The following is a 13,535-nucleotide window of genomic DNA, read 5'->3' as shown; positions in this document are numbered from 1 at the left end:
GTGGTAATTTTGTCTTTGGAACATCGTCTAAAAAGGCACTATAGTGTTGGCAAGAGCCTCACCCAGTATCCGGAAACCCATGGGTGACAGACACAGGTCATCTGTGGCAAAGCATCGAGGTCTGTCAATCATGTCATCCCAAGCAGACAAATACTGGATCCTCGTAGAAAGACACCAGAAACTTAGCCAATTGTTAAAGTCAATCATTTTCTGCTCATACTGCGGTATCATTTTGGGTGACGGTAGGATGCTGCTCAGGGCTAGGGTCATACCTGTCTAGGCCACACAATCAGAGAGCTCCTCCATGTCTCTTTTCATGTAGTCCAGGGAGGTGGGTCTCAGGTCATTCACACCCACATGGACAGTGACAGAGTCATATTTGTACTTGTTGTGGAGTGACCTGAGTGAGTGTGTTATGTGTCGGATTCTGGCACCTGACATACAGCTGACTGTTACCTTCTCCTTATTCAACCTAGTGAGTGGGACATCAGTGTGCTTCACTATCAAGACACCTATGATTAGTGTACTGGGCAAGCTGTTTTGCTTTAGGGGCTTAGGTAGATAGGCACACTCTGTAGGTAAGCTATGTGCCTTGTGGTTTGTGCTGTGTTGTGGTGGTTGAGTGCGTTTCTGCCTCGGAGGTCTCTGCTGTTTGGGTAGATTTCTATTGACAGCCTCCACGAAGGTGGGTGTGTGGTTTGTGCTTTTATGTGAGAGCTGTGATGGTGGGTGTTCTGGAGGGCTATGTGTTGCATATGATGTGGTGCAGGTGTTGACCTTCTCCTCTTGACCAGGCAACTATAAAGACAGTGGTGTTTAAGAACACAACAGTAACCAGGTGGGAGGGTCAAAAATTTTCTAACTCACAAGAGACAGAGCTGTGGTCTCTTTTCAAGTTTTAATGTGCAGTTAAAAGCAGAATACAAGTAAAACACAGTGTAAGGAAAACAAATCACAGTATACAAAATAGAAAAAGCCAATAAATACAAAATACAACAAATACAAAGCAAACTAACCTTTCCCTCACAGCAGACTGCAGCAGAATCTGGGTGAGCCTTTCCAGTAAAGCTCTGAAATGTTTGTCAGGAGTTATAAAAAAACGTTTATTCACTCAAAATTAAAAAGGTGTAGTTCGCCGAGTCATCTGAGAACCCCTCAGCCATGCTTCCAACAAGTGTTGCAAAAAATAAAGAAAATAAAAAAGTACATTTGTTGAGATAAATAAACCGCTGGAAATAAAAAGATGTTATGTACTCACCATAACATTCAATATTTGTAGTCCATCTTGCCCTTCATTCTTACACGCGAGTTTGGAACCGATCCTCGGCTCCGACTCGGCCGATTACAAAGCTCAAAGTCTCTCAGTTGGCTCATGGCAAGGTAGGTAATTCCATAGTGCACTAGTAAGAACCCCAGATCTTGTTTGCTGCTAACTATAACAGTGATAGAAAAGGTTCCCACAAGGAACAACAAGATGAAAGGTCTCCACCCTACAAAAAAGGCAATACTATCTTGTCTCCAGATCCTCCAAGGATACATGGATGGGGGTTAGGTGGGTGGGTTCGTAAGAATGAAGGGCAAGATGGACTACAAACATGGAACATTATGGTGAATACATAACTTCTTTATGTTCTGTAGTCCTATCTTGCCTTCATTCTTATACATGGGACAGCGTCCCTAGCATCTTTTTTCTCGGGTGGCTCACGGGAATATACTCCTAAAAACCGTGGAACCAAAGGAGGCTCTACCCCTTGAGGCCAAATCCAATTTGTAATGAGTAATAAAAGTATGAAATGTAGCCCAAGTTGCTGCTGCACAAATACTGTCAGTTGGGAATCTGGCTTGAAAAGCAGCAGATGTGAATAAGGATCAGGTTGAATGAGCCTTAATTTTAAATGGAACTTGCTTGCTATTGGAAGAGTAAATAAACAAGACACAGTTTGAAATCCAATTTGATAGAGTTATCTTAGAGACTGGCATACCCATCCCAGTCTCAGAAAAGGATACAAACAATTGGTCTGATTTTCTAAGTTCCTTGGTTCTATGTAGATAGAACCTTAACTGTCTATGAACATCAAGATGATGAAATTTATATTCTGCACCATTTGAATGATTAGGAAAAAATACTGGCAGTTTGATAGTTTGATTCAAATTAGACCGAGAGCAAACCTTGGGGATGAAAGACAGGTTTGTACGAAGGGAAACTGTCTCTATGAAAAATCAAGTAAGGAGGTCTGACTGACGGTGCTTGTAACTCTGACACTTTTCTGGCGGATGTAATAGTTACTAGGAAAATGGTCTTCCAAGACAGAAACTTCAGTTGACAAGAATGTGCAAGTCCAAAAGGTGGGGAAGTAAGTTTGGACAGAACGAAATTTAGATCCCAAGGAGATACAGGTTCCTGAAAGAGAGTTCTTAGCAAAGTAGTGCCTTTAGGGGAAGTTTTAAACAATCTGAGAGCCATGAGATTAGGCTCATGTTGTCCCAAATGAAAACTGGAGATCGTTGCCAGCTGAACTTTGATTGTAGCAGCAGCTGATCCCTGATTAAAAAGCTCAGTCAGGAATTCTAACACCAAAAGAATGGATGCTGTATAAGGATCTACATTTTTCTCTTTCGCCCCAATAGAAAATCTTTTCCATTTGCTAGCATATATTTTCCTCGTGTAAGGTTTGCGGGAAGACGTGAGGATATGGGTAACTGCAGGCGAAAAATCATGAAGCCTGACTAGGGATGGAAGTGGAGCCGCCATGCTGTCAAGTTGAGGCAGGTGTGGAGGGTGACTGACATGTGTGTCAAGAGGTCTGGAACTGGGTCCAGAGTCCATGGATCATCTAGAAGATGAGGCCCAAGAAAGGGGAACCAAATCTGACAAAACCAAATCTGACAAGGCCAGTAAGGAGTGATCAGAATCATTCTGCTTCCCAAGGATTTTGCTTTCTGGATCACTTTTGATATGAGCGGAAAGGGGGGAAATGCATAAAGAAGTCCCAGAGGCCAACTGTGAACAAGTGCGTCTCTGGGTGTCTCCCCCGGAGGGGGGATAAGGGAGAAGTAGCTGCTGCATCTGGCGTTGATTGAACTGGCAAACGGATCGCAGCAAGGTTGTCCCCATTTCCGGAAAATCTGCTCCACAACTTTCTGATTCAGAGACCACTCGTGAGGCATCAAGAGTGCCCTACTGAGCTTGCTGGCTATCACATTGGTTTTCTCCGGAATATGTATTGCTACTAGAAAGCGCTGGGAAGATATCACCCACTGCCAAATACAAAGAGCCTCTCGACATAGGGGGTAAGATCTGGTTCCTCCTTGCTTGTTTAAATACGATACCACTGACATATTGTCTGATTGGATTGCTATCGTTCCTAGAGGAAGAAAGTCGTGAAGTGTTTGCAATGCTAGTAGCACTACTCTCATTTATAGGACACTGATATGCAGGTGAGCCTCGTGATCTTGCAATGTGCCTTGCACAGTCCTACCTAGATAATGCCCCCCCCCCCCAATCTGGGAGGCATCCGTGGTCACAGTAGCAATGGGTTGGCGAGGAAGAAAGGGTGTTCCTGTCGTTAGTTGATCGGGCTGAATCCACCAACGAAGGTCTTTTTTGCAAGATTCCATTATCAGAATATAATGAGACAGAGGCAGTTGTTGAAGAGACCATTGGGAAAAGAGTAGCCATTGAAGGATTTGCACATGTAATCTGGCAGTGGAACTATTATGGTAGAAGCCATGGCCCCTAAAGGTTTCAGCATTATCTTGGCTTTGACTCTGTTGAGGAAGCAGGGTGTATATCTGTTATCTCAGATTTTGAATTCTGTCTGCGGGAAGACGAGCCCTCATGGCGACTGTGTATTTCTGCGCCAATAAAAGTCACATATTGAGAAGGTGACAAGCCAGACTTTTCCCAATTTATCATAATTCCTAACTGGGTGCAGAGCTGGATGGTTGAGTCCCTGGCTTGTAGAAGTAGGTGCCTGGTGGTGGTGGTGAGGAGCCAGTCGTCCAGGTACGGAAACACTTGGAATCCAAGACGTCTCAAGTGAACTGTCACTACTGCCATGCATTCGGTGAACACCCTGGGGGCTCTGGTGAGACCAAAGGGCAGAGCACGAAACTGGGAATGACTGGCTCCCAGCTGGAAGTGTAAATGACTCCTCGATGCCCTGTCCAGTTTGATGTGGTAATACGCATCTTGGAGGTCTATGGAGCACATCCAACTGTCTTTCCCTAACAGAGGGAGTATTGACTGCAGAGTTACCATTCAGAACTTGGACTTCCCCACTGATTCGTTCAATTTGCTGAGGTCCAAAATGGCCCTCCAGTCCCCTGTTCGTTTTGGCAGTAAAAAGAATCTGGAGTAAGTTCCGAATCCTAACTGGTCTGCGGGGACGGTTTTGGATGACTCTCTTTGTAAGCAACTTCTGAATTTCTATGGTTGCTTGATCCCTATGATTGGGTGGAACATCTGGGATCTTCTTAGTGGTATGAGGTGGGATAAAGAAGGGTATGGAGTATCCTTTGATGATTATTCTTTGCACCCACTTGTTTTGGGTGATGTTGAGCCAGGCTTCTGGATACAAAGATAAGCGACCCTGAATGGCTCCAGAGAAGTGCAGTCGGGCCCCTCTTCAGGAGCGCCGATAGGGATGACCACGAAAAGAATTGCAGCCACCTGCCTCTAGGACGACGTCTACCATTAGTTCCTCCTCCTCTGCCTCTGAAGGAGGAATCACCCTGTGCATCTGGGAAAAATCTCTGGGATTTCTTGAACCACATTTTCCCGCCTCTCTGACCCTTGGGGTATGGTCTAGAAGAGACGGAAAAGCGTACTCACACAGCAGAGAGAGTTTTCCCTTCCTGCTCGCACCCAGTGAGTGTATCTTTTACCATTGGTTCAAACAAAGAGGAACCGTCAAAGGGGGCATTGGTAAAAGTAGATTTGAAGGGCTCTGCAAAGTTACATAAGCGCATCCAGAAGTGTCTCCTAAGGGAAACTCCTGAACCCGCTGCCCTGCTCGCTCCAAGTGCTGCATAGGATATCAGCCTCATGGAGGAGTTAACAATGGAGTTTAAGGTAGACAGCTGAGAAGTGACTTTCTCAGGGACTCCTTCAGTTGATGTACCTTGGAGAGTGTCTTGTAGTTCTTTTAGGAGATCTCTTTGAAGCCTAGTAAAATGGGTCAGGTAATTCAGCAATCTGAGAGTGAAAGCCGCTGAAGATAGGATGCGCTTCTCACATCTGTCCGTCGTTCGAGACTCCTTTTTTGGTAGATGGACAGATGTACAAGTCTCTGCTAGTTCCTTCTTTGTGGCTGCTGCCACCACCATGGAATCTACAGGCACATCTTTGGTCAAGAACTCTCTCTCTTTGGGGCTGAGAGAAATTTGTTGGGCCTTCTGGGGACTGGTTCCATGGCATCAGGAGTTTCCCACACCTTTTGACTAACTAGGTCCAGGAGCTCATCAAAAGGTGGAGACACCTAATAGGCTGAAGCTTGAGACCCGAAAGCATTCAGGTATACTGACTCCTCATCAGAAGGGGTGACAGTGGGCCTGCCGCATCTCTGTTTCAGGATCTCTAAGATATCTACAAAGGGGATATCATCAGAGAATGACCTAGGGGTCCCTTGTGACTCCTCGAGGTCAGTGTCTGTGGTGATGGGCTCATCCGGGGAGTCTACCTGCTTCCTCTTCCAAGTCCTCTTCAGAGGGGGCTCCTCAGAAGAGTATTCTGGGGAGGTCTTGGAAGACTGGGGGCCAACCAACAAGGGCTCCTGAGGCTGCGGGTCTCTGCTGCTGAGAGAGAGATGGCGCTGAGACAGAGGTCGGTGATTGAGGGGGAAGAGCATCTGTACCCTTGTGCGAAGCTGACGACCTAGACAGCATGCTTCTCATCATCTCGAATGCAGAGCTCTCTGGCTCCGAGGACAGCCCCGGTTCCAAAGAAATGGAAGTAGCCCTGGCTCTAAAGCGATAGACTCCGTGATGGATGTAGGATCCGAACTCATCCTAGACGACTCACCGAGAGGTAGGCTCGGCACCGACGACGTTTGGGCCCAAGCGTCCCAGTCGGGACAGACTGGTGAGCTTTGGCTCCTAGACACCAAGGGTGGCACTGAAGATATCGGAGCAGAATTCTGCTCTGAGACAGACACTAGGGGTGCTGGAACTGAGGGTTCCACAACAAGTGGCACTGAAAGCTCCGGTTCTGAAGAACCAACATGGCTCGGAGGAGGAACAGCAACAGGGAGAATAGTCTTAGATGGCTCCAGAACCAACTGGGTCAGAGCCAGCAACAATTTTGGTAAAGCAGATGACTTCAAGAGTCTAAGCACTACTCTCTCTACATCCTCTTCAGAAAGGCTCTTGGAGGACCTGGATGACAGGGTAGGTGACCTAGATCTTTGCAATATGGGAGATCATAAGGTTGGGGAGAACGGCAATAACTCCTTGGAACGGCTCAGAGGTAATTTCTCAGTGGTCGGCTCCGAAAAACTTGGGGCCGACACTGCAGCTTGACCGGCTCCGAGGACGGTGAAGCCGAAGAGGTAGAAGGCTTGTGCAATATCAAAACTTTTTGAGGAGGTCCAGACAAAATAGTTGGTGCAGGAGAATGTCTCTTGGCCGACTTGACCTTCTCTTTCTTTGAAGAAGGAGACTTGGAGTGTGAGGATGAAGAACTGGCTAAATCCTCCTCAAAGGAAGGCTTAAGGAGACCTTTCAGAATTAACTTGCTCTTCCTTTCCTTGGAGAACTCGAGAGCTAAAGGAGTGACAGAAAGAACAAGTTTCCTGAAGATGAATGGCGCCAAGGCAGTAAACACAGTTACTATGCCCGTCAGTTAATGACATTTTTTGGGAGCACTTAAGGCACTTATTAAAACCCAAACGTTTATGATCTTTAGACTCCTTAGACATGTCTTACTAGAAAACGAACACTATCAAAGACAAAAAGAGAGGACAAGGTCCTCTAACTTAAACAGGCCTCGCCCTGCAAGAAACACAACACACAAGAAAAACACAACCTTGATATTCACAAATGACACACAACCATTTACAAAATTCCAGACAGCTGTGCTGGTAGTATCTTCTATATAAATCATGTTAATACTCATAAATGACATACAATTACATACAAAATTCCAGATAGCTGGGGCTGGCAGTATCTCCTTTTATCACACTCATAAAAAAGAACTTACAGTCGTATTTAGATATGTTGCTGACATGCAACTCCATATGAATTGTTGGAGCCAATTCTGGGTCCACTGCGGGTGCTGTGAAGAGCATTTCTGGCTAACATCAAAGACTGAAACAATACTAATTTCATGAACTTTAATCATACCTTGACTTAGAAATGAGGTCCATTCCCATCATGGTATTAGAAACCCAAAAGACTTGCAGAAATTATAACACAGTGTACTAAGTGTAGAAAATATTAATTTAGAATCAGTACTGTACCTTAAAGAAGAGTGGTCTGAATGTCACCTCTGAAAGTTTCATGACCATCACAACTACACAGTTAATAATATGTTCTTCTATATCTCCAACTTTCCTCAAGTCATCCTGTAAAATCAAGAAAAATTACATTAGAAATGTTTATGAAGTTGTAATCCACTTTTGTGCATTCAATATGTGTATTACACAAATTTTAAGAGTTCAGCAAAAACAAAAAAAATTGAAGATGCTCACTTCAAGACAAGGTATAGTTGCAGTCAGTAAGTGAATGGGTGGAGCTGACTGAACTTACTCCTTATGGAGGAAGAAGTTGGCATTAAAATTTAAAAAAAAATGAGGGGGGGGAGGCTTAGCGTTTAAGAATGCTTATATCTGGTCATACACACCTGCATGTCACAAGTGAAAGAAATCCCCTTTCCTGGACAAATGTATGTTTTTTTTTTTTTTTAATTTAGACGTAACGATGCCATCATAAAGACATATTTTACACATGGGTTGTGTTCTCCCATAATGACAAGAAGCCATATAGTCAAACCCACTAGAAAATTAGTATAATATCTCTTGGCAGCCAGTAAAAGTCTATCTGCCACAAAGGCCTACTTACTGGAAGATATCAAACACAATGTTATGGCTCTGAAACGGTCTGACATTTTCCTGTAAATGTTTATGGAGCACAGACATGGGATACTCACTTACAAACTGTTGACAACTGATACCTCGAGGTACAGAGGTAACAGAACAGCTTTTATATGTTGTATTTCTAAGTGCCAAGTTACAATTCCCATAAACAGTTTCATCCTCTTTTGTTTTTCTTATTAAAATTTCACATACTGAAAAACAGATAGTGCTTGCTCACACCCTTGTTCTTCCCCTCCTCCTTCCCTGTTTATTACCTCACGCCAACCCAAAGTTAATAAATATTACCTGTGGCAGGCACCATTTTTAAAACTACAACCACCTTTTGTCACTATCATATGTTCATTTATCAGTTTACTCTGTTACTTGATTGTTTCCAGCCCCCTCATAAGAGCTACTAACAGGGTCTCTATCACTAGCTAAACACAACCCCCCTCCCCTCCAACCCATACCTTCAACTAGTAATCTCCCCACTGCCTTCTCTTTTTCTCCTGTACCTACCTCCAACATAAAGAAACTCTTAACTAAACTTAAGCCCACCAAATTAGCAGCAGACAACCTTCCAAGTGAATACCTAGAAATCGCAGCTGATGCTCTGGCCTACCCAGTATCCATCTTGATTAACTGATCGCTGTCAAAAAGTTATGTTCCCACACTGTGGAAAGTATCACATATAATTCTCCTCCACAAAGATGGCCCCTCCACAGAACTAACCAATTACCGCCCCATAGCTACTCTCTCTCCACTCTCCAAAATACTAGAGAGATGCATACACTCTCAGGTCTCAGACTACCTCCTTACTAACAACCTCCTTTCCAATACTCAGCATGGTTTCCGACCAAACAGCACCACCACTGCCTTACTCTCCTTTACTAACACTATCCTTCAGCATAAAAACAATGGCTATCTCTCCTCTGCTACTTTCCTAGACCTATCTAAAGCATTTGACATGGTCCCACACAAACAACTCATCGCTGTCCTCAATAACCTATCCTTCTCTCAAGTCACCAATTGGTTTCACAGTTACCTGTCTGACCTCCAACAATCCGTTGTATGACAGAATGACATAACTCCCGAATTACCTGTCTCCATAGCGATTCCCCAAGGATCCATCCTTGGACCCCTGCTCTTCTCTGTTTTCACCAATAATCTAGCCTCTGCCACCAAACATGGCACACTCATACAATACGCAGATGACTCAACCATCATCTGCTCAGCCCAGTCCCTACCCAAACTGCAAAAAGTCACACAGGAAAAGCCTTTTCCTCTGTTGAAACTTGGTTATCCGATGCCCAGTTAATACTCAACCCAAACAAAACTAAACTACTCATCTTCCAACCCATCAAACATACTCAAAAACAACTCTCACTTTAACATCACAGCAAAAGACAATACCACTATATACCCAACTGAACACACCAAATTGCTAGGAGTGGAAATAGACAAACTAAAATTTGACATTCACAAATCCATGACCATAAAAAAAGTCCACAAAAAACTAGGAGCATTATACAGAAATAAGCAACTTCTCACCAAAGCAGCAAAGATTTCAATAGCAAATTCCCACCTTATCTCCACCCTATACTTTACGCCTCTCCAATATGTACCAACATAAGGCAAAGCAATCTAAACAAGCTACAAACCCGCTACAACAAAATTGCCAAATTCGCCACAGGGGCATCCTACCGTAGTCACCACTGTCTCTCACTTGCTGAACTGGGCTGGCTTGAACTCCCTCACCTCCTTCAATGGTATGAACGCTCACTCGCCCACAAACTAGTAAACCATCCACTAAATGTCCCATCCCTCCAGAATCTACTCCAACCTTATCGCACCACCAGACCACCAAGATCCAGCAACAAAAATCACTTGCAGATCACTAAAGCCAATAACTCTGCTGGTGAAGCACTATTCCCTTGCGCCATAGCCAAATTATGGAACTCCCTCCCACCCACAATTACCTCTGTACTATCATGCACCCACTTCAAAACTTTAATAAAAGCATACCTAAAACATGCTGGCTATGCCCTTGCAACTCCCACTCTAATATCATGCACCCCATCCAACCACTACCTTTCTTTCCACCCCACTAACTACCTTGATTATAGCAAGCTCAGATGCTCATAACCCGAGTACTTATTACACTGCAGGAACTTTTTATTGTAACATTTGTTAATGTCTGTTATGTACTTCACAGAAAAATATTCTAGTTGTCTACTGATGTACTATGTTCCTCATCTGTAAATATGTTTGTAATTAATTGCTATGTTAATCAAATTGTTAATCGCTATGTAATCCAATGTAACTACTGTCTGTTTATTTTAACTGTGGAGCTTTTCTCCCTGGGCCTCCACTGAAAATGGACACTCCTGGTCAACAAATGTAAATAAATAAATAAAATAAAAACATAACTTTCAGGGACAAATGCAAAGCACTTTTATGTTCTCCTGTTGTGAAAGAAAAATATATTTATTGAGTATTTGCAGTGTGTATGCCATCCAGTTAGGACAAAAGAAAGCTATGCATGCTTGGTGTTAAATGGTTCTAAATACATCTGTAGTAAGGATTCTTTGAAATTACAACAATAAAATGAAGTATGGGCTGTCTCTACACTGTTTCCATGGTACAAGAAATACTATTTCAGCTACTTTCACACATAATTTAAGTGAAATGTGGCACCCCTGACAGGCTGCTTATCCTCGGATAGTGAAGTCACACAAACATAATGGCCACAGTAATGTATTACAGTTTTTAGCAGTAGACACAGAAGAGCCCTTTGTCTTTCATATGCCCTGCAAAAAATATCTAATGTGTATGACTCTAATGTTTAATTGTGATGAAAGTGACATCAATAAAGGCTACAAATAATCAGCTTACCCAGTAAAATACATGTGCCTTTCTGACGTTCAAACAAAAGCATTCACAAATTATGAATCCAATTCAAACTCTTCTCTAACAGTGTGCCAGATGAAATGAACCTCTGACTAAATTCCAAAGCAGTACCTTACACAAGTAACAGAGGAAGAAAAAGTTAGGAATGTTAGCATTTCAAATTAACTAGTGCTACCAGTTCATACCACAGAGGAAGAGCCCAAACAGGAATAAGTACTTCACTTTTCGCATTCTACTTTGCATTTAGTAGCTTGCATACTTAGTGGACTGCTCCTCAAGTAAACCTCTTACAGGTTGCAGCAGCTGTTACATGTCAATCAAGTGCATTACGTGACAAGTTAAGCACCCTAGTTTTAATAATCTTACTGTGATTATTTACAGAGCATGGCTGCTTCACAGTAAAGCTTATCCAAAAGCTGCAGCCCACATTAATTGCCTGTCTGTTCCTTCTGGGATGCAAAACGGATTCTATGACTTTGCAAGGAGGCCAGTTTCACATTAACAAAAACACATAAATCTGTTTTTCTGTTGTAAGAGAAAGTAGAGTTGTGTAAAATCTTACCATAACAGTAGATGTCCTTCTCTTCACTGTTGCAGTATTCTTTATAAAAGGGATCCCCTGCCAAGGGTAGCCCCAGCAATGGGCTAGTACACCAAACTCTTAGATTTTTATAGATGTCGTAGGACACCATCTATTCTCCCCACACAAACTGTGGGGCATACAGGTGACATACATACCTCGGAACTGAAAAGCCCCAGGAGGAATCATCATTCCTAGGAGCTAGAAAGAACATGTGAATCCAGGAGGAGAAAAAAGAAAAGAATTCCAGTCCAGGAAGATAGAAGGAAAAGAGAAGAGTAAAGAGTAAAGAGGGAGGGAGCGAATAGTGCAAAAGTGAAGACAAGGACATTTACTGTTATAGTAAGATTTTACACCAATGTACTATGTCCTTCCATATCACTGCTGCAGTGTTCTTTACAAAAGGGAGAGCACAAAAGCTCATGAGGAAATTGGCTATGGGATAGCTCAAGCAATGCCAGCTCTTTCTCTGAAAATAATATCCAATTTGCAATGCTTAGTGAAAGTATGGACAGAAGTAGCAGTCTCAAAGAAGGAACTGGTATCCAATCCTTTAAAAAAGCACCAGAGAAATAACAGCTATAGTACATGTAGAAAGGCATTTCCCATGACAGGAATAACAAAAGGAAACTGCCTCAGAGATGCAGGAAGACAAAGTTTGCTTAGAAACAGCCAAACCTAGAGATCTGGGATGAAAGGAAAAAAATGTTGCTCAGACTTGTGAATGGCCTTAGTCTTATGCAAATAACATCTGAGCTGTCTATGGAAATACAAAGTGTGAATCATCTTCTCACTAGCATACTGTGAAGAAAAATGGAGGGTAAATTAATAGACTAAGAAACAACTTGGGCATAAAAGAAGGATTATTACCGAAGAGACATCCTGTCCCTATGAAAAACTAAGAAAGGAGGAACAGCCATTAGAGCCTGGAGTTCGGACACTCTCTTTGTTGAAATAAGGGCCAAAAGAAGAACAATCTTACAAGTACAATGTTGCAAGGAAGCTGAAAACTGCACGCTCAGAAGGAGCCTACGTCAATTTCTGAACACAAGTGAGGTCTCAGGAAGGTGGACTAGACTTCCTGGGAGGTCTAATACAAAGGACGCCTTTAAGAAATTGTTTAACCTCAAATCTAGTGGCAACAGGAGGAGTCAATGGCAGACCAGCAGAAACAGCTGAAAGGAGAGCTCTAACAGAAGAAAATGTTAACCCAGCATGGAGCAATTCACACAACAGTTGTGTACACTTACCATAAATGCAGATGTTCGAGTGCATTCACTGTTGCAGTCATCACACTTGGGTTATCCTGCCAGGGGTGGCCCTCAGTCAGACTAAATACCAGGGGCTAAGTATTTCTGCGTTGGTTGCTGTCGCTCCAGGACTGACATCAGGTCGTCAGTGGCATAAAATCAGGCAGCCGACGCCATTACATCAGTTTTTCTTGCCCCAACTGTCAGGAGTCCCCAAATAGGGAGCTAGGTTGTGTTGTGGTGGAGAAACACCACCAGCAGAAAGTTGTTGTTTTTCTTTCGGCTTTTCCCGGTTAGGGGTTGCCACAGCAGAACTCCGGTCTGCTAATGAATGGCAGTCGATCGTTATGGTGCTGAGATGCCAGCCCGACGCCCAACCTTCAACGTAAGAGCGCCCATTCACACACATATTTTGAACGCCACTCGACCGCGGGGAAGACATGCAGACTCCAAACAGAAGGTGCGCCAGCAAAGAATTGAACGGGAGAACCTCTTGCTGTGAGGTGACAACACTACTGCTGCACCACCGCGGCTTTACCACCAGTTGAAAGTAAATACTAAAAATTCCTTTTAAGGAGAGAGGAGAGAAAGAGAGAGAGAGAGAGACAAGGGGGATGGAGGGTGGGAAACCAGGACTGCAACAGTGAATACACTTGAGCATCTACATTTATGCTAAGTGTACACAACTGTACTATGTTCTTAGTGTTTCACTGTTGCAGTCAT

The 13,535-nt window shown here is 43.4% G+C and overlaps 1 protein-coding gene across 2 annotated transcripts in view; it reads right to left on the bottom strand.

Moving 5' to 3' along the window:
- HEATR1 (HEAT repeat containing 1) overlaps window positions 1-13,535 on the bottom strand; it is a 1,780,420-nt gene that overhangs the window by 161,358 nt on the left and 1,605,527 nt on the right. For both annotated transcript variants that reach the window (XM_044059100.1, XM_044059109.1), the window contains exon 40: window positions 7,458-7,562. In XM_044059100.1, coding sequence (XP_043915035.1) covers window positions 7,458-7,562 — 105 coding nt within the window. The remainder of the gene's footprint in view (window positions 1-7,457; window positions 7,563-13,535) is intronic.

This window comes from Protopterus annectens, chromosome 1.part2 (genome assembly GCF_019279795.1).
Source record: "Protopterus annectens isolate FY-2018-M chromosome 1.part2, PAN1.0, whole genome shotgun sequence".
Lineage (NCBI taxonomy): Eukaryota > Metazoa > Chordata > Ceratodontiformes > Protopteridae > Protopterus > Protopterus annectens.
This window is presented reverse-complemented; position numbering and strand designations above follow the sequence as displayed.